General features: G+C 37.7%; 1 protein-coding gene across 3 annotated transcripts in view; it reads right to left on the reverse strand.

Annotated features, from left to right (window-relative positions):
* Nucleotides 1-7,356: 7,356 nt before the first annotated feature.
* Nucleotides 7,357-26,497, reverse strand: part of XIRP2 (xin actin binding repeat containing 2) — a 311,289-nt gene continuing 292,148 nt past the window's right edge. For 2 of the 3 annotated variants that reach the window (XM_028124790.2, XM_088022124.1), the window contains 2 exons: nt 14,951-15,084; nt 7,357-8,848 (listed from right to left, as the gene is read on the reverse strand). In XM_028124790.2, coding sequence (XP_027980591.1) covers nt 7,357-8,848; nt 14,951-15,084 — 1,626 coding nt within the window. Of the gene's footprint in view, nt 8,849-14,950; nt 15,085-16,972; nt 26,301-26,497 lie in introns of those variants that run through there. The other variant, XM_028124781.1, reaches the window with a different exon arrangement.

Genomic DNA, 26,497 nt, shown 5'->3' on the forward strand with positions numbered 1-26,497 from the left:
CAATTTCTGGTTAAATAATGGTTGATCCAGACCTCTTCTTTCAATTCTTGTTAAAAATCTTCCCAAACCAATGGACTCTACAGGTTATCTAAGTTTACTAAAATGAGCAATGAGTTAAATTTCTAAATATACTGAAATTATGTTTTATGTGCAAAATCTAATAAATTATATTTTTCAGCCAAATCACAAGTAGGACCTTAATTAAGCAATGGATGTTTCATGTGGTTCTAGAACATATCCATATATATGCACACACATAAATGTACGTATATGCATAAATAAGGTCTATGCATATATATAGTACGATCATATACAATGATAAATGCAAAGGCATAAAGATAAACCAGAGAATAAAAATTAAATGCATGATAGCAAAATCACAATTCTTTCATAGAGACTGCTTGGGTAGAGTGTAGGGTATGGGACTTCAAACAAGAGCGCGTTTTCATGACTTTGTGTCACAATACTTGAACATGTGATCTCAGGCAACTCAATATCTACAAATCTTGCTTTTAACTATCCAACCTAAATATTCTATAAAAATTATTGTGCAGGAAAATTTAACTTCTAATGTATGGGAAAATGTACATTTTAAGGCTAGTAGAGATTTCATGTCTATATATCTGTGTGTGTGTATTTATATGAATTTGTCTATCCTTAGGTACTGGATTCATTTTGGCAATCTTTAAGAAAATATGTTTTCCTATAACATCTGCCTAGTCCTATTTGTAATAATGAAATCTACTCATGCAGCCATGGTTCTAGACCTCTGTCCAGGGGTGTCACTGGCATCTAGACATGCAATTTGGGAGCCTAACTGCAGCTCTCTTGAAAGTATTTGTTTCTGCCTGGTATAAACATGGTCTGTGGTTGATACTTTGCATATAATCCAAAAATCACTCCAGAATATATCCTTATCAATTTTCATATGTTACACCGTGTACAGTGTGGCTCAAGTTTTAAATTTGTATGGTGATTGACTCTTATTTACCAAATGCCTACCATATGTCAAATTTTTGCTGGGAATTGGGGAAATCGGAGAGCAGAATCAGACCCAGTTCCTGTCTTTGTAAAGCTTCCAGTCAGTATGGGGTGTGGCGTGGGAGAGAGTGCCATGGGCACTATTCAAATAACTTACAAAAACATGTACAATTGCAAATGTGGTATGTGTTAGGAAGAAAAGATGAGAGAAGTATTTAAGTAGTAAAAATCAACTTGATTTGGTGAAAGATTTTAATTGTGAATGGGTAAAAGAAATAAGGATATAAAATATGACTCTTCATTTTCTGGTTTTAGTAACAGGATGGATGATGGTGTCTGAGATATGAACTACTAGAAGAGTACCAAGGTGGAGGTTGGAGGTGAGGAGTGATGATGCTCTGATTTGGATGTGTTGGATTTAAGGTGCCATTGAAACATCCAAGAGAAACTATCAAGTAGGGCAGTTATCTATATGATTCTAGCATTCAGAGGAGAGCTCAGGGAAGGTGATGTACATTTGGTATTATGACGATAATTGAAGCCTTGGGCATGTATAAAATTACGAGGAATAGGACAGATGATGAAATAAAAGAGATCAGCAAAACATTCTGAGAAACTGTAAATGGTTATAAGAAATTATATAAATGGATGTGCATTTCTTCATAAGAACTATCTCAACAACAAATCAATGCAGGTATTAACAAAATTCAGGAGTAAAATGCATAATCTGGTAACATAAATGTTATCCATTTGATAATAAATATTTATCCAACTAATGTTGTTATTAACTTATGACAAATATGTATTCAGAGTTGGTGATTTTGATGGCATTAAAACCGAACATGTTGGCTTGCTAAAAATAGCCTGAACAGTGTTGAAAACTGCTGATATTGATATTTTCATAATTTGGACATTAACTATTAAACACATACACAGTAACATTCACACATACAAACATATGCACTTAGAGTATGAAATGTAGAAATTAAGACTTAAAAGAGGTCAGTTAATAAATTTTTTCATTATTTGTTCTTAGACATTGCCAGCATTAATTGCGTTTCATATATCATCTCAGTTACAAAATCATTGAAACTTTTATCGAACAATAAATATTTTAGGTTAGATAGAATTTAGGAAAGAAATTAATTTGAAATTGGCTTTTTAATTAATTTGAGGAAATTTCTATATGGGCAAATAACGATAATATAGAAAGGTGTGTTCAACAGAAATATCCTTTAACCAGTTTGTCCTTCTCCTAAAGGAAATGGTTTAATGGGGATGAAAGGAACATCATGATAATTAATAAATAAACATCTGCCACCATCTTATAAAACATGCAGTAAATTAGAGGATGGACACAGTAGTGGTCATTACCAATTACTGCCTCTTCGAACCTTTTAAATCATCATTCATCAAAAACAGGTTAAGTTAAAATGATAATGAGATGGATGGATCCAAGCACAGCTGGACACCTTCCCTTTGTTCCTGAAAAGAACCTGTGCTTGGTAAAGGACTTGCTGGCAAACTCACAAATCGAGTTGCATACGAAAAGCTCAGAGCAAAACCAGTACATCCCTGCTCCTCTGTATCCGGCACATGCAAACTTTTCTTGGAATTGCTTAGCTAAAGTGCATAAATGGCTCTTGGGCATTCCCCCAGGTTTCTGTATTTTAGATCCCATGGGGTCAGGGTTGGGGGTCCATCAGCAGCATGAAGTGGGGTGCCTGTGGCCATAATGTCCACATTGGCTGTGGAGTGGATCCACCAGCCTTGGAGAACCTACGCATTATAAGGGACTGGATTTTGTCTACTGTCTCTTCTTGCTGTAAGTAAACACTACACCACTAGAGCCTTCCAGTGCTCTCTCGTACTCTGACTCTTTGAATATAAGACTTGCTTTGACCATCAGAAGGAGACAGAAGTAATGGTGTTCCAACATCTCCCTTACTTTTCTTTTACTTCCGTCTTCCCCATGAGAAGGGCATGCTCAGGACAGCTTACTGGTCATGGGAAGAGGATGGAAATCACCTAATACAGAGCTATTCTAGCTAATGTGCCCCAACCAAGCACAGCCTAGAACACAGTTCCCAGCAGACTTGCTGATGGTTGAGTGAGGCCAGCCAAGACCAGCAGGAACACCGAATTGAGCTGGAGAGAGGTGTCTGCATCATTTTTGAGCAAAAGTGTGGATACTAACCCTTAATAGGTAGGAACATGCCACTTCTATAGGCTCAGAAGGCTCAGAGGATTCTGGGATTTCAACATTTTTGTTGAAAACTTATTGCCATCCATGTTCTGGATCCCATTCTTTTCCAAACAAGTCCCTGACCCTGGCAAAAACTTTTAACTTTCCATGGGGGCTCAGCTACTTTTACAATTGTTGATTGACACCTTCAGCTTTTTGTTAATTTTTTTCCTAGAGTGATAGGGGTTAGCAATGAGCACTCAATTCAATTTTCATTGTAATTGCTATTTCTCCTCCATGTCTCAAATATTTGATACATGGTACCAGCTATGCATTTGCTTCAACCATTATAGGCATCCTTGTTTACTACTGCTGAGAATTTTAACAACTGCACAGCCATCTTGTGCCCCTTGTCAGCCAAGAACAAATAGTTCAGCTCTAAAATATCATCCCAGTGTCTGCTTTCTTGGGCCACTCCTAGCATCAGGTTGCCAAGGTTGGGTTCCCAAAGATGTAGATTCTGAGACAGAGATTAATGTGGAGGAGGTTTACCAGGGTGTGCTCTTGGTATCAAGGGAAAGGAAGGGACATGAACAAAGCAGGAGAAGTTGGATGGTGACAGAGGCTCAGTGGAGGCCTCAGCCAACCCTATATGTTATTTGGATATTTGACCCTGGAGTGACCCTTCTGGGTTCTGTGGAGCTCTCCTTCACCGAACACTTATTGAACACAGTCTATGTGGGGGTAGCGTCTCTCTTCAGCTAAAGCAATCCTGGTAGGGGCCTGAAAGTTGAGAGTTTTCTGTTGGCAGCACTTCCGGTATCTGGGGAAGTCACTCCTTTATTCCTGAAGAAGGATCTTGATTGTGCATCATCACAGAGTCTTCAACCACATAATTACATTAAGTAAATTATGACTATGGCACAAGGAAGACAGTTTAGCTTTTGAACTGGAAATTTTTCACCTATTTATTTACTATTATTCTGAAGTCTTCTAATTTAAGAGAACTCTTTGTGGCTATACATTTTTCTGTGTTGATTCCTTCCACACACATATCAACTCATTAGTTTTTTTGAATGCCTCTTTTTCCAGTTGGAGAGATTACATGGAATATGCCATGATTTTTCCTTTTAAAAAAAGCCACTCTGCCAACAAATACCAAGGGCTCCATAATATTTGTTGAGTTGCTGTCAACTGGATGATACCACAGTGTTTGTCAGGCTTTCTATCCATTAGTTTACTTTCTACAAAAAGGTAGCATATCAAAAGATAATGACCACACTATAGATATTCTACTACTATTGTTTTTCTTCTACCACCTTATTTGCATGCCTAAAGTTTTAAAATTTCTCACGATGTTTTAGGGGAAAACATCTACAGTAAATGCACAGTGTTAAATAGATTAAATTAGCCTTTCCAAAGGACTCTATCAAAGCTGAGATTAAATTACTTTTAGATTATATTTATCTAAAATATTTTTTGTCTTCTATTAATTTCCACGAGACTGAGGCTTTGCACTGATCAGCACCTCTCATATGCTCTCAAAGCTCTTATGTTGGGAATCTGAGTATCATGTCCATAGCCTATTTCTGATCTCCATGTAAATTCGATTTTTCTAAAATAAGATTCCACATTACTGTTAATACCTGCAGATTTCAAAACTTTTACATTAGATTTGGAATCACGCTTGGTTCTCAATAACATTTTCAGAGAGAGAGAAAAAAAATATTGCACTTCTCTTTCACTTCAACATCTGTGATTATCTTTCTCTAAGTTCATTTTCTTGGCAATGGGAAAATTTTCTACTCCTCAATTGGACAGTAACCAGTAGTCAGTAACTATCAAAACACAGCTGAGAAAGTATTCTTTTTCCTACCTTCCAGTTCCTTAAAAAATTGATGTGCCTTTAGAAATTACTCTAGAGATGTTTATAGAAAATTGTTAGTTTGGGGACAAATATGCCAGATGCACATGTTGGTTGCACATTAGGGAATGGGTGGTAGGTTTGCATTCCGTAGTTTTACTGCACTGTGGGAAAACCACTGTTCTAATCCAAAAAATGTGCTTCCCAGAGCCCCAAATCTGTCACAAGGATTGATTGTGTGGAAGCTGCAAAAGACAATTCAGCACAATTTTCTGGGGGATAAAACATTTTTACAAGATTCATTGGAAGGCCCAGTCTCAGATAAATAATGCAAAGCCCCTTACATGCCAAGCTCTGCCATCACACAGCCTCATCTGGTAAAGCATTTGGTCTATCATGGGCCCATTTTGACTCCTTTGAAAGAGAATTAGCTTCCTGGAAATAATATTTTTATGGCATAAATGTAGATATGATATAGATTTAATCTGTGATTAAATCCCAAGTGAAAAATAATTGAGACATTGTTTCATAACATTAACAGACAAATGTAAAAAATAAATAAATAAAAAGACAACCCTAAATGTAAAATGTAGTTTCTTGATGTTATGGGTTGAATTGTGTTATCCTAAAGTTCATACGTTGAAGTCTGAACCCCTAGCATCTCAGAACATAACTATATTTGTAGTCTTTAAAGAAATAACTAAAATAAAAAGAGGTCACTAAGGTGAGTCCTTAGTGTGGTGTCCTTATAAGAGGAAGAACTTTGGACTCAGACGCATACAGAAGGAAGATCATGTGCGGAGAGAAGCTGATCATCTAAAAGTGAAGTAGATAGGCTTCAGAAGAAACTGACTCACCAACTTGATCTTGGACATCTAGCCTCCAGAACTCTGAGAAAACAACTTTATGTTTGTTTAATCCACTCAATCTAAGGTATTTTGTTATGGCAGCCCTAAAAAAATAGTAATGTGAGTCTTAAATCTATTTGCTGAGAACATACTAGCAAGGATTTGTTATATTTTCTAAGGAGAAATAGCTTGCAACACTACAATGTGTTTTCATACTTAATAGAAAGTCAGTGGTTTGTATTTATATTGGAGAATAGGGCATAAGGTCCGTTTTCACTATGTACACTCCAAATGAATGTGAAGCCACTCATTTATATTCACATTATTTTTTCCTCTCAGAATCATCAAATGTATTTACAAGAAGGCAAAATCAGCAGAAAATTCGGAAGACACATTTTCCAAAGACTGTTTTTGTAATGGAAAAACTTAATATCCATCAAATAAGATAAAAAACCTAACAAAATGTAGTAATAATATGACTTGTATATTGATTACATATGGTAAGCAATAAAAATGCAATGTGCATAATTGATTTAAGTAACTTCCAAAATCTTTGTCACTCAGTTGATTTCTGAGTATGGACTCTACATCACTTTGAAGAAAAATTGATATTTTTCATTAAATGTTTATAGATATATTCCATGATAGTTTAATATAGGCAATTATTTTCAAAACATAATAATCCTCATATCTTTAAAAGTACAGAGCAATTAGGGCACCTGGGTGGCTCAGTCAGTTAGGTCTCTGCCTTTGGCTCAGGTCATGAGTCTGCTTCTCCCTCTGACCCTCCTTCCTCTCATGCTCTCTCTCTCTCCCTCTCTCTCAAATAAATGAATAAAATCTTTTAAAAAAATACAGAGCAAACAAGAAATGAAAATTTTATATATTCTAATAATATCATGTCTTTGATTTAGTATTTAATTTTTTCCAGGATTGTGTGTGTGTGTGTGTGTGTGCGCGCGCACGCATGCGTGTGTGTGTGTGTTAAATACATGCCCCTGAATAGACAGTTCCTAAATTATGGAAAACATATAAAATTAAAATGTCAATATATTCGGAAAAAAGTTACAGAGGTATTTTGGTTTGCATCCCAGGTGATTTCATTTTATTTCAGCAGAAATTATAGAGAAGGTATAAGAATCATGCTAAGGATCAGCAGTACAGCATCTTGCCAGTGATGTTATCCATTATCCAGCATGTTGAAAAACAGAGCAATATCCTTAAGTGCCATTTGACAGGAAAACAGAGCCATATTGTTTCATCTTTTCATTCCATTCAGAATACAAGTAGATTCAAACAGATTATGGAACACATTGTATAGCTTAATACAAGGAAAATCCTGTTGTGATAGACATGAACTTTCTGAACATCAAGTTTACAACAAGTTCAACAGGTTATCAAAATCTCTAGTCTTATTTCGAGACATCGATGTTTCTCAGTGCCTGAGTGTGGATGACAAGTGGCCCTCGAGAGATGTTTTACTCAGGGTCACTGTAGCACCTATTCCTTTTAATTTGCTCTTCCACAGTGAGTTGTTCAGACTGGACCTCCGCTCTGGGAAATGAAGGCTTAGAGGCACATTCACTGCTCAGAGCACCAAAACTTGGATTCCCATTAATGGGGGCTGTACCTATTGCTTCACCATGCCAATGTTTGACATCCTTCCCAAATTCTCTTAAATACAAACGTGGCATATTTTTCATTTGGTCTGCAGAATCTATGAAGTCATGCTCGGAAGTATTCTCATTCTTTTTGGAAAAAGCAGTGATTTTCATGGTATTAGAAAAGAAGAAGTGTAGGTTTTTGTTATTTGCCTGGTTTCTTTTGATGTTTAAGATATTTGTATCAGAAGAGGCTATGGACCTTTCTTCCCTTACTATTAACCCACCACTGGGGCCCAGTTTGGGAGCAGACTGCATGGGACTGCCAGAAGTAGCTCTGTCAGCCTGTCTTCTGAGAGCCACAGAGTATGCCTTTTCAGATTCAAATATGCCAAGTAACTCTGAGATTCTAGATGCACTTTCTAAATTTTCAATTTGATATTCAGTTGCAGTGTAGTTTGCTCCCCTCGACAGTGGTAATAGGTTAGGAAATTCTAAAATAGATGTCTTCTGCCTGCAATTATTCAGACACAAGACGGCCACATAATTGTTATTATTATTCTTATTCAAATTCTCTTTATGATTTTCTGTCACCACCTCATCATCAGTGTTAGTAACCTGTAAAACTTCTGCACCATCAGGTTCATTAGTTTTTTCATTTTTCTCCTTTTCAGCACTCTGCACAACCACATTATTGTTGTCATTAAGATCCATTTCACTTTTCCTTTTATTCTTTGTGTCTTCAGCCTCATTCAGCTTATCTTGCACATTCTTATTTCCTTCCCTCTTCTCATCTTTATTTGCTTCATACATTTCCATTTCTTTGATTCCTGCAACATCTTCCTTCTGACATGTATGGATGGACTGCGGATATGGCTGCAGGAAAGAAACGTTATCTTGCTCTAGTCCTTTATTTTCCAGAGTTTTAATGTGTTCTCTTAGTGATTCACTTTTGAATTCAGCAGATGTAGCGACTGTCATTTCCGGTGGCCATTTAGGTTTACTCATTTTGAGCTCTTCCTCAAGGGGGAAGGTTTTCTTAGGCATCTCCCTGGAAGGGGGCCAAATGATTTTTAATTTTCCCCTCTCCCTGAATTTTCTCAAATCATCTCTTTGCCCTTTATTGTTACCATCATCTAAATGTTTATTAGGATCCCCAAGTATGGTGGCGTTTTCTGCACTATTTTTACATATATTTGTTTTTTCATTAGGAGTAAAGTCCACTGAGCTGCTTTGATTTTTGCAATTCCATCGATCTTTATGTTGTTTGTGTCCAAAACCTTCATCATAATTTCCTTTAGATTTGAAAAGTTGGGTAAAGTGAGGTTTACAATATATTTGTCCATGAAGTGATGCATAATTTCCCAAACTGCCAAAAAGAAAAAAAAAAGAAAAAAAGGGTTAATATTCCATATATACACTGCAAATTCATAGGGAATTGGGTAACTAATTATTTCAAGAATGAGTCAGAGACTCAGTGCAGTAAACTTACTGGCAATAGGAATGTGCTTATTAATTAAACATCCTTGTTAGATAATAGTTACCACTAGTACCCCGCATGATACATGTTTTATAGTATTTAGAATTTCATGTTGTATGTCAAGTATTAGTATAATAGGTATTATAGTGTAATGTATGTGTGGTTATAGATGGCGCAAAATGATAGGACTAAATCTCTGCTAACTCAGTGATTTATGTGAGGGGCCACAATTTTCAATAAATCCTGAATAGCACACACACACACACACACACACACACACAATCAACCATTTAAATTTCCTCATTAACTAGATTTTGAATGAATTGGAAAGCTTGCCTATGCAATTGTTTATTTGGCCTCTTTGGGGAGATTAACAAGTAGAGTGCCTGTTAAAATTAAAATCAGTTTAGTCAAAGGCATCATTTTTTAACATCTCTCAATCTCCACATACAAACAGACACACCAATTAGATAACAAAACTTAAGCCCATGGATAAAATTTATAACAAAATTAAGTGACAAGGTATCCCCACCAACCCCAAAACACAAGGAGGAAAGAACAAACAAACAGCTATGATAGCATCTGTATGAGTGATAACAGAGGGAGCAAGGAAGGTGTCTGAAAGACCAGAAAATATAAGACCACAAAAGAGCCAGCCATTATTTCCTGGAAAGTATCACACGCCAATCAGAGAATAGTAGCTGAAATGAGGAGGGATTTTACCTTCTCCATTAGCCAGTCAGTGCAAGGGCCCTGTGGTAGGAAAATCCGAAGAGGACAGAGAAGTCAAACTCTCAAAGCTGACCAATCAGGATCCCCTTTTAGGACAAGACTTTAAACTGACAAAAAAAATATGGGAGTGGAATCAAATTGTAATTGGATAATGATGACAGCAAAGAAAGAGAAGGTCCTGACTAACATGCGGGAGAGAAATCAAGGCAGGAAATCTCAGGAATCAAGCCATTATAGGTTTTTGGACAGTATATGAAAACTGGAAGAGGTAGCTCTGTGAAGTTTGGGAAAACCATCCTGAATTTTGCCTCATTCTAAGATTTGAGAAAACTAATGCCATATAAAAATAAGCAACAGAAAAGTATGGAGGCCAAATATTATATAAAGTTATTATAAGAAAAAACAGAATAAAGAGCATTTTTAATATCCCTACAGACAATGAAAACATGCTGGAAAAACATGTTCTCAACATCAAAATTTAAAAAATGGGCTAAAAGACATTAAAACATGATAAAAAGACTTGAAAGAAGAGCATGAATTAAAATTAGAAGATGTCATAAATGAGATGCTAGAAGTCAGAAAAAAACAGGAGTAAAAAAAAAAGTCAGTGAAAAAACTAAACTAAAAGAATATAAGAGCAAATAAGCACAATAGAAAGTATTTTAAGAAGAAATAGGGGAATAAACATGAAAAATTACAATCAGAAATGGAAAAAGAGAAGGATTTGAGAGAAAGACAAATATTAAAGATAGGCACAAAATATCCATGTATGGATAAGAGGAGTTCCTGAAGTAGAAAATAAAGCGATAAAATAGGTTAAATACTAAAAAGCTATAATTTAAAGAAACTTTCCTGATATAAAGAGGTCAGAAACGGCGTACTGAAAGAGCACACTCGGCAACTGACAACGTTGACCCACAATGACTAACATCAGGAACTACTCTAGCCAAATTACTGGAGTTTATCTTTATTTTTTTGGACTTTAAATAAAAAGAAAAAAGATCCTTTGTATTTATCTAAAAAGGAAAAAAAGGAGAGCATATGATTTACAAGGGAAAGAAAATTAGCTTATCAGTTTATGCCCAAAGAAAATGGAATAATGCGTTTAAGATATTCAGTGAAAGAGGGGCGCCTGGGGTGGCTCAGTCATTAAGTGTCTGCCTTCCGCTCAGGTCATGATCCCAGAATCCTGGGATCGAGCCCCGCATCAAGCCCCGCATCGAGTCCCGCATCCGGCTCCCTGCTCGCCTGGAAGCCTGCTTCTCCCTCTCTCACTTCCCCTGTTTGTGTTCCCTCTGTCTCTCTCTCTCTCTCTGTCAAATAAATAAATTAAAAAATCTTAAAAAAAAGATATTCAATGAAAGAAAGTGTAAGTCAAAGATTTTATTTTCAGCAAAACTGACTTTCCATTATCAAGATCACAGAACAGACTTTTCTGAGGGAGGTACTGGAAAATAACTTGCATAACCAGAAAGGGGATACAGAAACAGTGACATAAAGATTGGTGGCAAGCATTCTCTAAATTGTCACCTATAAACTAAGATGAGATGAGGACAAGGAGGAAGACGGTGTGTCATATGACACCTAAGAGAGAGCACAGTTCTTAAAAAATGGGGTGTGCATGAGTGGGGAGCAAATGCCATTTTTTAAAGTTTTCATAATCAAGTTAGGGTGCTGATAGTTTTGCTATTCCAAAATTGTTGTTCAAATGAATACGGGGTATTCTAATTCTGTCATCTCCTTTGTCTTTGAGGACCAGAAGTCCTGAAGTGAAGGCAAGGAGACAGAGATGGAATAGAGAGGAGGCTAAGGCAAAAGAAATTCAGTTTTGAATTCAATTTGGAAATATTCTTACAAATTCGTGATATATTTTCTCTTTACATATAAATATTTGCTAGCTCTTAACACTAAGAAAGCTTCAAAATAGTGACCAACTCAGTAGAAAAGAGCATGGAGATTGTAGTCTTGAAATGCCATTTCTCATGTAAAGAAACCAGGGTTTAGGGAAATGACTGATTCCAGGTCCAGGGGAAGTAAATGTACCAAATGAGCACGGAACATCTAGTTCTATCAGGTAATGAGGAAACTGTCAAAGATTACTTAGGTCTTGCCAAAAGGACTCAGGAAACAACCTGAAGAGACCAAGGATAGAATAATTTGAGCTTCAGTAATAATAATAACTGCATCAGATTGAAACCAATCAAATATATGTATATCTATGAGTTTATAAAGATATTACAAATATTTTAAAATTAGTTACCTCTAGGGGATGATAAGGAACCATTTCATTACATTGTTAAATAAATAACTGATACATTGGCAAACCAGGTAAATAAAGGGAAAAAGTTACGCATGTATTCTGCCTTTCCCCTACCAACTGTACCAACAAGTAACCAAATAGTAGATGAGAGGAAGCATCTTCTGTAAAAGTATTCCAACTAATAACGAAAAAGAAAGAATAAAATGAGAATATCAACATTTTGCAAACATCAATTAATGGATATGGTATTAAGCTTCAGTATCTGCTATGATCACAAAATCAGAGACAAGCAGACACTATGTGCTTACTCTCCTTGCCAACACTCCGTATGTTCTTGCAAAGGTATCAAATCTAGATTCAGCTGACAGTTTGTTGGAAATGCAGGGGAGAAAGGAGTAGGTGAATGGCACCACTAGTGTGCAATCAGCAAATCCAGACTGTGGAAAATTCTACAGGTCAGATATCTTGGGCTCTTCACAAATAAATTGCAAGGAATGAAAGAAATGGACAGAAACCTTTTAAAAGGCTTAAAAGAATTGTCAAAGTTTAAAACACTGAGCAAAACTATAGTATCTAGGAGAGCATATTTGGATTTAAAAAACTGTAAAAATGTAAGGAAGCAACGATGAAAAAGCTTACTGTTCACTCACAGAGAGAGCTAACTGGTGTTTGGGTGGGGCACACGGAAGGAGCTTCTGAAACTGTTGGCAATGTTTATTTCTTGAACTTGGTACAGGTTACAAAGTGTTCACTTTATAATCATTCATTAAACTGTACATTTGCTTTGTTATTCTGTATTTGTGGCTTTTTGTACAATGATTTTTAAAAAATATCAGTCATAAAATACTTTCAAGTCCTTACTCAATGTCAGCCTTTACTAGGTGTTGACAGTCAAGCATACACATTTCCTACAGCTGGAAACCAATTACATTAGATTGGGTTAAGAATGGGGCAAGCACAGGGGATGCTCTGAGAGCACTTAGGAAGGACACCTAATCCCTATGTGGGGCTCAAAGCGGGCTTCTTTAAAGACATGAAGTCTCAGTTGAGGTCTGAAGAATGAGCGCATATTAGCCTGGTGGAGAGCTGGAGGAGAGGCAAAGGAAAACTACAAGGAGTGGAAATGACATTTGGAACCAGCTAGATATGACAGAGAAAGATAATGATTTTAAGGACCTGAAAGTCTTCGTGAAAAGTAACACGCAATGGGAGGAAGAGATGCTGGGAAAGGAGCTGGGGCAAGATTCTAAATTGCCTGTTAATTCAGAGTAAGATGCTAATTTGATGTTGATAGAGGAAACCATTATGTTTTAAACACAGAAGTGACCTCAGATTTACATTTTAGAAAGATCATTTTCACTACAACATGGAGCATGGCATTGGGACAAGTTGGTGGTGGTGGTGATGGAGGCAAGAGATAGTGCAGGCAAGGAAGACTAACTTGCTAGAAAGACTGTGGCATTAGTACAAGTGAGACATGACACTTGGAGGATACCTGCTCCGTGGGGATGGAGAAAAGTGTACAGCTCATGAGACATTTATGGGACCTTGATGATAGGACTTGGTGTTTGCTTGGACACAGGAAATGAAGAAGAGGAAGGAGTCAAAGGTAACTTCATGTTTCCATCACTGAGTTAATGTTAATGTTATTTATTGAAGAGGGTATCCTACAGATCACGAAGTCAAGGAAGGAATTTTGTTAGAGAGAAGATAATGGGGCATATTGAATTTAGTATACTTATGAGAAATATAATTGGATATAAATATTAGTAATTAAGATATAAGCATCTGATTGAGGACAGAACTGGGCTACTGGCACAGATTTCAGAGTTATTCCACATGGATGATGATTAAAGTCATGGGAGTGGATGTAATAATATATACATATATACATATATATATATATATATATATATATATATATAGAATATAAACAGTGAGAAGAATAAATGGCCATAACAGAATTCTAAGGAACTCTAACATTTCAATAATGGACAGAGAGTCACCCACATAGGAGTCTGAGAAGGAATACCCAGGAGGTGGGAGAAAACCATTATACTATGGTGTCATGGAAACCAAAGAAAAAACATGTTGCAATAAGGGGTATTTGATACTGTAAATTAAAGTCAAAAAAGATATAGCCTGATACACATTGGCTTTAGCAAAATAATTACAGTTTCAGCATCTCAGATTATAGCCACACCAAATGCCACATTCATTAAAATTCATTTGTAACAGTGCTAATATGGTGCTTCTGTTGCACCAGAGTGAAGGGGGGAGGCAGTATATCTTACCTGAAACTGACAATACTCTAAATTATTATTATTTTTTTTATTTAGATGGAACACCCAGACCTAGGTCAGTTCCAGCCCGCCACCTGATTTTGTATATGAAGTTTTATTGGAATACAGTTGGGCCCATCAGTTTATAGCCACACTTTTTGTTTAGTTATCTGTGGACGCTTTTGCACTCAATTGGAAAGTTTAGTGACAGAAATAGTATGGCAGTCGACATACAGTCGAAAATATTTACTACCTGGCACTTTACAGAAAAAGTTTGCTGACTTTGGATCCAAAACCTAGATTTTTAGGGGTGCCTGGCTGGCTCAGTCTGTAAAGCACGCTAATTCTTGATCTTAGGGTCTTGAGTTCAAGTCCCACATTGGGCTTACTTAAAATAAGGTCGAAAGTAGAATCTAGACTTTAGACCAAACTAATAACTTAAAAATCCTGATTTGCACAGCATTTCTTGATTTTTCTTATCTCTGTGCTCTCCAAGTTTGGACAGAAGGGACCCTCTGGATTTGATCAGGAATGCAAAATGTCAATAGGAAAAAGGTCATGGCTATCCTGAGGAAAACATAACAGAGCATGACCACATCCCCCTTTATCGTTGTTTTAGCTGATGGCAACAAGATCTAGACAAATTGGTATCTTCTAGAGACATGTGTACATTGCAGACTGCGCCAAGATTTTGCCACAGACCACAAAACATTTTACCTCAGTTTACTGTTGCAGTGGTGGCATCGGAAGCAGGACTTATGAAAACTCTGCTTGTCTGCTACTAGGCACTCCATTGGATAAACAGTCTTTTGACAAAGTATACATATTTCCTTGTCTTGGAGTAGCAGCTTCTAAAAATAAAAATTTACAAAAGTTTACATTATCTTCAATCACCCTGTAAAGCCAAACCAAACCACAGCACGCTGACTGGCCATGCAGTCACAGTGAAAGCTCTGAGACTGTTGTCCTAAACTTGCTTCTCTGGACATAGGCCTACCATCAGATTTGGGGTTCTGGCACAATCCAGAGCCAAAGTTTTCATTTTTTAAGGTATTCTGAAATGATATTTCCAGAGTACCTACATATATTTTAAAGCTGAAAATATTGTATTTATTTAAATATTTCCGTGATGACTTAGTGTTGACTCTGTGACATCATTTCTTAACTTTAATACATGAGACTCCTGAATACATTGAGATGCTCAGGGTCATTTCTCCTCAGTCTAAATGGCTTTAGATGTTAGGGCTTTTTGGATTCTCATGTTTGCCTTTACACTTTTCCTGCCTCTTCCCTTGCTCTACAGTACTCACAGGCCCAGGCTGCTGTGCTCAGGTGAGTTATATCGCTAGCCAGTGTTTAGATAGTGGTTCGAAATGGACAGAGAACTTTTTACCTCAGTATTGTTTTGATCCTCACCACAATCCCCTGAGACTAATGAACTAAGCTTTCATATTAGTTATATATAAAAGCATATATGCTCAGGGTTCTTTTTATAAATAAGGATGTACTTTAGGGCTTCGATGCTTGATTTGAGCTACTAAGTGATCTCCTTTGTTTATTGGTTCTAGCAGGACACGTATTTCTATATTTAACACTGGGTGCTTTTGTTTTTTGTATTTTCTATATGCTTTTAGCCATCTTAACAGAAACTGAGCATTTGAAATTAATTAGACAGCTTTGCTTGATTATGCCAGAAGCAAGCACATTGAGAAATCATATTGATCTGATCAACTAGACACATATGTTGCAAATATGATAGAGGCAAAACTATTAGTTTCAGCAGTTTTTATTTTTGAGCTTGATATTTCTTTCAATCTGTTTAGAAGAATGGACTACCCTAATGGTGCACATTAATTATGTCAAATCCTTTTATTGTAAAGCCTCATTAATTATAAAAAGTAGGGAAATAGAAAGAAAAAACTGTTCTCTGATGTTAAAAAATACTCAGTTCATGTGTTTTGAATCTCCCTCTAAATATATAATCAAATTTTTTAAATGCATTGTCCATATTCATCTGTGAATGAGGCCAACTGAGCTCTCATTTGGAGTTTAAGAAAGGTGAAATAAAATTAGCTATAGAAAAAAACTAGTGACATTAGAGAACGCTAACTCCATCCAACTTAATAACAGTAATTAAATACACAAAAGGTCTAATTCCATACCTATACTTTTGTCAAAGATATTAAGCAATAAAAATCATTGAAGAACATATGAAGGGTGTAAATTGTTTGTTGGATTATTGCCAGGCTATATTGAACTCAAATGCAAACACCACTTAAGTCTGGCAGTTAAAAATATGTCAAGAGTAGGTCAATAGATATTATCTAATACTGTCTTAAGCAAGTGGATAAAACATTAACTTTTAATAAAATATTAATAATGTGCTATGGGTGTGCCATTATTAAATATACATTTAGATACAATTATTAATACTATTACATTAACAATTATTATATCTGCTGCTTTATCCAAAGTCTTATTTACCTTGACAAATACAGGTCTCAATAATCTATATAATATTATTTGTTATTCTCACACAGTGCAGATGAATCCTATATTAGATGCTTTTGTAAAAAAAAAAGCAGTAAGAGCAAGCATTGTAAAAAGAAGGACATCCTCAGCCAGGGAAAGCTGTTAGTTTTCAGTTATTTTCAAACACCCTTTGAACCGCAAATCATCCTAGCTATGGACCGTGTGCCTTTAAATGGGTTAATCTGCACACTGCTCAAGCTCCGTTACCGCTTATAAAGGCTGATTCCTCTTGGAAGGCGGTTCTCATCTCAGTGGTAGGAGCGTCCGAAATTGCAAATCCCAGGCTTTTAAAAAGGCTTTCACTCTCCTGCCACGCCTTTTGAAAATTCCTCCTGAGCTCTGTAGGTGAATCAGAAATATCTAAACTGTGGCCAGCGATGACATCTTCATAGGTTGGTGGGGCATGCTTGAAGTCAAAGCCAGATTTGCCAGCTTCTGAGCTATGTGTTGAAGAGACCGTCATCATCGTCGACCCAACACCTTGATCCTCAAACGCGTCCACACCCGAGAAATGTTCACTCACAGACCTTGTTTCAGAGTGGACGCTGGGCTGCTTCGCAGGAATTTTTTCTTGCAGCTCTCTGGGACGACTGCAAGAAAAGCCTGGAAAACTGGTGTTTTCTAGATATCTCAATCCACATTCCTCCTTACAAAACGAACGGCTTTCTTGTTTAATGTTATGGTCTGCTTCTCCATTTGTATAAACTCTCCTGTTCGACTTTGCTTCAAAAACTGGGTCAGCCTCAAATTCCCTGAACCATCTGTTTATTTCATTTTCGCGGTCACTCAGGAAATTCTCAGCCGTTTGGACAGTTTGGTTGGCGGCTTCATACCTCTGCGTGCGCTCTGTGCGGCGAGGCCCTTCCACCGTGTGGATGATCTCCACCGAGTCAAAACTCTCAGTGTCCGGCACCAGGCGCTGCGTGGAATTCACTGCATCTTTGTGAACGTAAGTCGCCCTTTTTTCTACTTGCCTAATTTCCTCTTGAGCTTCCAGGGATCCTCTGAAGGAGCCACCGTCTACATGATTTACACTAATAGGTATGGTGATTGTGGGTGGAGAGTCCCTACCACGAGTTTCTATCTTAATTTGACGACGAAGTGTTGCAGGAGACGTGATGATCTCAGACCTTTTCTCTACTATCGGAACCGGGGTCACCGGTGGACGTGGGGCGGCCCCTCTGGCTAACTTTGCGGTGGTGTCTTTGAGTTTGACAAGCTGCTCAGAGCGATTCGTGGGTGGAGAAAGGGAAGCGTTAGCAGCACCAACTCTGGATGTTTGTGACACGGGACTTCTCGGTGATGGTTCAGCAAAAGTGTCTTTTTTAGGGGACTGAGAGAGCTGGTCCTTAGCAGAGGTTTCTGGTCGCCGGGCAGTAGACTCAATTGTTATAAAAGTTGGTGATGGTGGGTGTGTTTTCAAGGAGGGAGGAGAGATCTTGCTGTCATCCAGTTTAATTTCGTGATGGGTTTTCACATGATTGTGAGCAGTTGCTTCATGATGAGTTGCTACTTGGCCGTGCTCTATTTTTTCTACGATTGTATTTTCTTGCTGTTCACTAACGTTAGACATTTTAGAGAACGTTTCATTAAGGCTAGTGGGTTTGTTTCTCTGCTTTTCTGCTTTGGAGGATATCATGGCTGTTTGAATTACATTCTCACAGGACACAAGCATATCCTCTGCTTGAGTCTTAATATGCGTTATTTCTTCTTTGATTTTTTCTATGTTATTCTCCATAGCAATGCAAACACCATATTGTCTTTTTTCTTCACTTAATAGCCATCCTGGAATAATACTTAGCAGTGTCTGAAAGGTTTTAAGGCCATTTTTATCTGGCTCCACTTCAAACTGTTTTACCCTAGACAAAATATGTTGTAGTTCTTCATGTTTTCTCAAGAATTCCAATATATTTATAGCACATTTTCCATCATCCTGCTGGGATTCTTTCACAGAGGAAAATAAAGATTTGTTCTGTGTAATCTCTTGCTTTGAATCTTTACTATTAGAAAAGACTTGTTTCTGTTGTATGCCCTTGACTCCAGGACATTTTTCTTCCTGCAGATTATTATATGGCTGGGACAATTGTTTATGTTCAACTTGACTTTCACAAGTCTGTATTTGTGTTTGCTGAAAATTCTGCATCTGTGAATCAAGATGTACATCAGTAACCTTTTGCTTGACTACCTCCTGTGCTGATTTATTCAAATGTTCTTGTTTTCTTTCAACTATTAGTCTCTCTTCCTTTGGACCAATCGTTGAGGGTTCCTGATTTGTTCTTTCACTTCCTTGAGGTTTCCCACTCTCCAAATCCCTAAATTCTCTTTGCTTCTCAGGAACTATATTGAGTTTACTTTCGTGACTTTTCCCTGTGGGTTCTGCAGGCAGTTTTATTGTGACTCTTTTCTCCTTCTCAGGTAATTGATAATATTTTTCAGCTACAGATTGCTTATTACTATATTCAGTGCCTGCTTCAGTTTTCTCGGTTTTCTGGTACTGTTGTTTGCTAATGGTTTGAACATCAACATCAGATTGCTTTTTACGGCTTTCATAAATGTGGTCTGTTTCATTTGATTTGTGATCTGCAGTTGGAAGCTTGATAGTTTTAACTTTGAAACTTGGGGAAACTGGTTTTCTTTGGGGCAAGTGCAACTCCTCCAGATACTTCTGTTGTGTTTCTTGTGTATTACACTCCTGGTGCTTCTGTTTAATTTCAAAAGCTGATATAGATTGTAACATGTCCCTTGAGTTCTGTAAAACTTCCTTTTTCATGGTAGCTTCATCTTCTGAGGCTGCTAGAACATGTTGGATCCCCTTGGTGGTGACTGTCCTCGCTGGTGTTGTGGAAAGCTGGTTGTCAGTACACACTCTTAGTACTTGAGAATGACTTTGCGAGTTTGGGTTGGGTTGAACCAAAGTGACCCCTGAATCCATTCCAGGTAGAGGAGCCTCCTCGTTTGTTTTTTGTAACAGTACTTCCCCTTGCAACTCTGACATGTTTTGATTTGGGCTTTCTGTTTTGACTATGTTGTAGCAAGAATGCTCATGTTTCCGTTTTTCAAGCTCTTCTTTTTGTTGTCTGTACTTTTCTTCAGCAATCATTAAAGGTGTCTTAAATTTTCTCATATAAGGTTTTGGACTTTGTTTTCCTGAACATGCTGAGAATGAATGAGATTTTATTAGCGGTGCCATTGTTTTTGCCTTGGGTAGTGAAGTTTCTGGAACCATCTGGGAGAGAGACCTCATAGCATCCATAGATAATTGTTTTCTTTCATCAAGACTTCTTCTAGATATGTTCTGCTTCAACTCTGTGTGTTCACTGCTAGTTGCCATTATTACGCTTTTCTGATCCTTTGAGGGAGTAATTTTATCTTCCATATCTGGCAGGGAATTTTCCAATTCAACTTTTGGGGAACTGCAATTCTTTTTATCTTCTATCTGTTTGGGAAATTTGGGTTTGGGGACTGTGGGAGGTGGCAAAAGTACTCCTGATTTTCCTGTTAGGACTTCAGCCTGAGAATGAGTTTGCTGAGAGCTTGAGGCTTCTTGAGAATATTGTATGAATGTTCCCCTATGCTTTTCTTGAACAGAGGAGGAAAGGAGATGCGCTGGTTTAAGAGATGGAGTTGGAGGAAGGGGAGGTGGTGGAAAAACTGATAGACATTTTCTTTCAGATTTATCATCTTCTGGTGGTGGAGGAAGAGGGAGGCCCGGGAAACTTTCAAATTCAGCCTTTATCACTTCTGGGGCATTTTTTTCAGGCAACATCACTAATGGAGGTGGAGGAGGAAGAGGAAATTCAATTTCAGATGATGCGTTGGAAGGTGGCAGAGGAGGTGGAGATGGAGGTGGGAGAGAGTACTCACTTTCTTTTACATTATTTTCGGGGTTAAGGTTGATTGAATTAAAGGACATTTCCATTGCCATTTTTAAGTCTGTGGAAGTATTTGTCTTCCTGGCCAGAAAGTCCTGGCTCTTCAGATGAACATCAGCCTGTTTTTTGTCAGTTGCCTTAAATTTACTGTGGCTTTTGGAGGAGACTTTCACTTCTGTTATATTTGGTATGTCTTGATCTCTAGGCAAAGTCGGTTGAGGGTTCATGTTCTTTTTCTTTATGTCTTTATTAGAACATTGTAGTTCTTGCTTTAACAAAGTTTGCTTCTGAAAGTCCTCTGAAGCTTCACAGGTCTCCCTGACTGTCATGTTGACCAGACCCGGGGTTGGACTGGCCTTAGGGCTTTGTTTATCTGTTGGTATTTTAGTGTTTTGGGTAATTTTAGGACTCTTTACAGAGAAAGATTCAGTCTTCTGGTGGTCATCCCTCAGTTTACCAGTTTGAGTCTGTTGCCTTCCCACTGTTTTGTCGATAGATTTGGTAGAGTTAAAGATAGCATTCTTCTGTTCTCTCACAGTCTCTGATTCCTTAGTTTTTAGATTTTCCCTCGCTGACACAGTTGAAGTCAATTGTCTGCTCACATGTTCATCACTAAGATGCTGCTCTGTTGTGGTATCAGTCCCGATACCCATTTTGTCCCCTGATTCCAACACATTGTTAATAGCTTTGTGGTGTGAATTAGATAGTTTTCTCAGGCTTTTCTCCAGAGCATCATTGTTTTGTTCATGACCTATGACAATCTTTACAGTGCCTTTGGGGACTTTAGGGAGAGTAGCTTCAGTTCTTTCTTCTATTAAATTCCCATGATAAAATTTGCCTGTAGTTTGATTGGGAACGTCTGCTCCCCCTGGCCACCTGGCTGCTGGTTCATATGGTCCCGGTCTTGGCTGAAGAGCACTTTTTGTGTCCCTCTGGACAGCCACCGGATGAATCTTTGTTTTCTGCTCTTCTGAGGACCTTCCCATCACCCCTTTCACATCTTCTTTCATTACACCTCTTTTATCCACCTCTTTGAAAGCTCTCTGGGCTTCTTTCAGATTCCTTAATGATATTTCAAGGTCATCTCGGATAAGCTCCTTTTTCAGGATTTCTGTTCGTGTGTTTGTGGTCTTTTCAAGGCATTCAATAGCTTTGTCAATGTCACCAGGGATGGCATTGGGCTGTTTAGATTCTTTCCATTGGTGGTTTGCTTCCTTAAGTGACTTGAGTGTGGCCAGCATGTCACCTTTTATAACTTCTTCTGCTTTCGCCACTGTTTTCTGATTTATGGCCTGGCTGAGGGAGTTTAAGGTTGATTTCAAATCACCTTTTATAATTTCTTCTTTGGGTGTCTTGCAAAATGTAGTCTGAGGCTCTGTCATAAAAACCTTAACTGTATTATGCACATCTCCTGGGACGATGTCAGTTTCATTAACAGTACGTTCAACCTGAGACTGCCTTTTCTTTAGTAACAGCTTTGCACCCTCCACATCGCCACCAATTATTTCTTCCTCTCTTTCTTGTTTCCTAGCTGTCAGTGTCTCACTTGACCCGGTCTGGAGTTGTTTAAGATAATCCAAAGCTCCAATTTCTATGCATGTTGTGAAAAACTGAACATTTCCCCTCTCAGTGGCATCGATTTTAGCCCTTTCAGATATCTTATTGTTTGATACAGAAGATAGCAAATTATGAATGGTACGTTTTACATCACCCCCTATTACTTCTTCACGCTCAACTGTGTCACCATCATTTTCATGAAGAAGACAATAGATAGTCATATTAATATCCCCTCTTTCATCTTCCTGAATTAAAATGCCTTTCTTTACAGATCTTTCCTCAGAGAACAAGTTTTTTATTGCTTGTTGTACATCACCACTCACTATTTCTTCTTTTTCAGCATGAAATTCCATCGATCTGTTTAATAATTGAGTTTTGGTCAAATTAACATTTCCCTTCTCTTCGTCACTAACCCAAATCTCCCTTTTTGTACAGTCTCTTTTGGAAAGCAGGTTCGCCATTATATTTCTGAGATCAACCCTGATAATTTCTTCTTTCTGTATCTGAGGAGATGCTTGATTCATTAGCTTGTATTTTGCCATTCGAACGTCCCCAACTTCATCAGCTTCAATGATGATTCCAGGAGCCTCAATAACTTTTTGAGAGTAGAGTTCTTCTAACGTTTCCTTAATGCTCTTGCCAATAATTTCTACCTTCTCTACCCTATTTCCATTAAATTCATGAAGGGGTGTAGTTTCAAAGAGCCATGTAGTTGTCTTGACATCAGAAGGAGGGATTTCCTCCTTGATGATTTTTGTGGTGCTTTCATCTGCTTCCTTAATAGAATCCAAAGTTTGATTTTCAAAAAGCCATACTGCCTGCTTCACATCACCTTTCTGCATATCTTCCTGGGTGACTGTTTTGATATTTTCATATTCCGACCCTTCTCCTCTCAGCTCATCTATGGTGTGGGTTTCAAATAGCCAAGTAGATGTCTTAACATTGCCCTTCTGTGTTTCATTAACACTTACTGTTCTTATATAAGTATTCTTACCACAATTTTCAGACTCAAAAAATTGTTTACTTGTTTTTACATCCCCACCTTGAATATAGTCCACAGTGGGCACAGCATCACGTGATTCTTCTGAAATCTGATCCAGTGGCTGGGTTTCAAATTTGTATCTGACAGAACTAACATCTCCCTTCTGAATGTCTTCCTGTGTGACAGATTTAATAACATACACAGTCTCTGACTGATTAATTGAGTCCAGTGGTTTTGTTTCAAAAAGCCACCTAGTTCCTCGTACATCTCCATGAATGACCTCTTCCTTTTTAACTGTTGTCACTTCATGATAATACCCGTCTTGGTCTTGAATTGCATAGAGTGGCTGGGTTTCAAAGAGCATTCTGTAGCTTTTTACGTCACCGTTCATTACTTCTTCAGTAATTGTTTTCCTGGGGCTGATACAGTCAGATTCTTCTTTAATCTCATCTAAAGAAAAAGTCTCAAAAATAAAGCACCCCTTTCTTACATCCCCACCTTGTATGTCTGTCACTGTCTTAACTAATTCATCACCTTCTTGGCTCTCTTTTATCATATCAATTGGTTGGTTTTCAAAAAGCCACCTACAATTTAAAACATCGCCTTTCTGAATGTCTTCAGTCTTTAGGGCTTTGATCTTTTTCAAAACTTCTTCTGAACTGGAACTTATAGAATCTAAAGATTGATTTTCAAATTTATGCCGCATGCTGGAGACATCCCCAGCTTGGATATCCATCTCTATGGCCTTGATTTCTTTTCCTTCTTCTCCTTGTATGCTGTCCAAATTTTCTGTTTCAAAAAGAAAACATGCTGTACGAACATCCCCACCTTGGATCTCTTCCTGTTTTACAGTTTGCAATTTGACTGTTGCTTCGGAGGCATCTTTTATGGTATCAAGCGGCTTAGTTTCAAAGAGCCAGGTACAGGCTTTGACATCTCCCTTATGAATTTCTTCACTGCCAGTCATTAATGAAACTTTTTCATAGAGAGACTCCATTGGCTGGGTTTCAAAAAGCCACCTACAAGTTTTGACATCCCCTTTAACAATATCTGTCACTTGTTCAGGTTTACCTTCTACTTCTTCCATATTACTAAAATATTTAATCGAATCAAGAGGTTGGGTTTCAAATAGCCATTTAGCAGATTTCACATTTCCAGTCTGTATTTCTTGAGCAGATATTCCTCTAATTATCTGGAATTTATGAATGCTTTCATCAAACTCATCAATGGGCCTTGTTTCAAAAAGCCACCTACAACTTCTTACGTCGCCTCTTAGGATTTCTTCTTGTTGGACTGTCTTGACTTGATGATATTTTCCAAGGTGATCTTGAATGGCATATAGTGGTGTTGTTTCAAAGAGTGATTTGTTTAACTCTACGGCACCTCTTGTGACTCCTTCCACCTCTATTTTATGTGATGCATCAAATTTAATTAAATTGTTTGATTCAAAGATATGTGTATAATTCTTTACATTTCCTCTGTCAATTTCTTCAAGTTTCACTGTTCGTATGTACTCTTTTTTATCTTCTCTAATGTCTTCCAGAGGTTGGGTTTCAAAAATCCATTTTTGGTGTCTAACATCCCCCTTTTCTTCTTCAGAGGCAGTAATTTTTTGAAGTTTTCCTACATCGGGGCTATCTTTTAAAGCCTCTATTGGAAGTGTTTCAAATAGATGCTTAGTAGTTTGTACATCACCCCCTATTATCTCTTCAGATCTTAGAGGATCTGCATCAGGAACTTCTTTTAGAATGTCTAATGGCTGTGTTTCAAACATCCAGCACTTTCTGGAGACATCTGTACCTGTTATTGTTTCCTTTTCAATGATGGCCTCTTCTGGCTCTTCTTTGATTTTCTCCAAAGGTTGAGTTTCAAATAACCACTTTGCCCTACTCACCCCACCTTTGACATTTTCTTCCATGGATATTCCTCGGACAACTTTAATTTCCGTGATATCCTTGTTAATTGTGTCCAAGGGCTGTGTTTCAAACATCCAACGTGCTGTTCTCACATCTCCCTTTTCAACATCTTCTCTGTGAACAGTTTTAATTTCTAGCATTTGACCTAAACCATCTCTAATAACATATAATGGTTGAGTTTCAAAATATTTTATACTTCTCTTAACATTTCCCTTAATTTCTTTGAGCTCAGACCTGAGTTGCAACAGATGAACTTCATCGACTGAATGAAGCTGTCCAAGCTGATCCAGATGTTGAGTTTCAAACATATATCTCACAGTCTTGACATCCCCACCAGTTATGTCCTTTATGGCAGTTACCACTGATTCCTCTTGATGCATGTCATTCATTGAGTCTAATGGCTTTGTTTCAAACATCCACCGGGCTGTGCGGACATCTCCTCTGGCTAGCTCAGGAATTTTCTCAGCATCTTCTTCAGTGCCAGAAGAATTATCCCCCAGTGTATCTATGGGTTGGGTTTCAAACATCCATGTGGTATATTTCACATCACCACCAGCAATGATTTCTTGATTAGCAATGCCCTTGTTGATGTTGTCTTCCTCTGGAGAGCCATTGTTGATGGAATCTAAAGGCTGATTCTCAAAGATCCATCTCATGGACTGCACCTCCCCCTTCAGAATTTCATCCCACTCCAAGTGTTCTCTCTCTGAGTTCAGAGCTTTTTGAGAACTGTCATTCGTATTTTCAAAAATGTACCGGGCTTGTTGCACATCTGCTGAAACTGAGCTCCCTGGGTTCACTTGACTAGAGACAATTTCAGAAACCTCACTGATATAATCTTTTTCTAAGTTTTTTCTTAACTCAGGATGCATGTGTTTATATAAACGGTTTAATTCGTACAAATTTCTTTGCTTAGTATATAATTCTTTGGGTACTGGTGGTATTCTAGGAGAGTTGGGGAATTCAGGGGACTGAGAAAATGCTGTCACATCTATTGGAGTTCGAAATATATCAGGTGGGGGAGGAGGAAATTCTTCTGTCTTTCCCACAGGACTGGCATTAACTTGTCCCAGGGTTGAGGAAGTGGCACTGTGGTCACTGTTTTTTGTGGTTGATGTTTCCTTCCTTTGGAGGGTCGACATGCAGGAAGTGGAAGAGGTACTCACAAGTGATGATGGTTTTAAAGTCTCTTCATATTCACTTCCGATCTTTAAGGGAAAGAAAGTCAAATCTTATAAAAATGGGTGTAGTGGTGAAGACTACCTAGGCACTGCCCCTCACTTGTCCACCTGCTATGATATCTCCATTGGAAACAACAGGTGACAGACTCTCTTGAGAGACCTACTTAGGTTACTATCTTTCCTATAACTCTTTGCACTTTCAGAGTCATATTCCCCATTTGATA

This window comes from Eumetopias jubatus, unplaced genomic scaffold, assembly GCF_037043125.1.
Source record: "Eumetopias jubatus isolate StellerSeaLion01/CBP00866 unplaced genomic scaffold, mEumJub1_p1.0 scaffold_3, whole genome shotgun sequence".
NCBI classification, from domain to species: domain Eukaryota; kingdom Metazoa; phylum Chordata; class Mammalia; order Carnivora; family Otariidae; genus Eumetopias; species Eumetopias jubatus.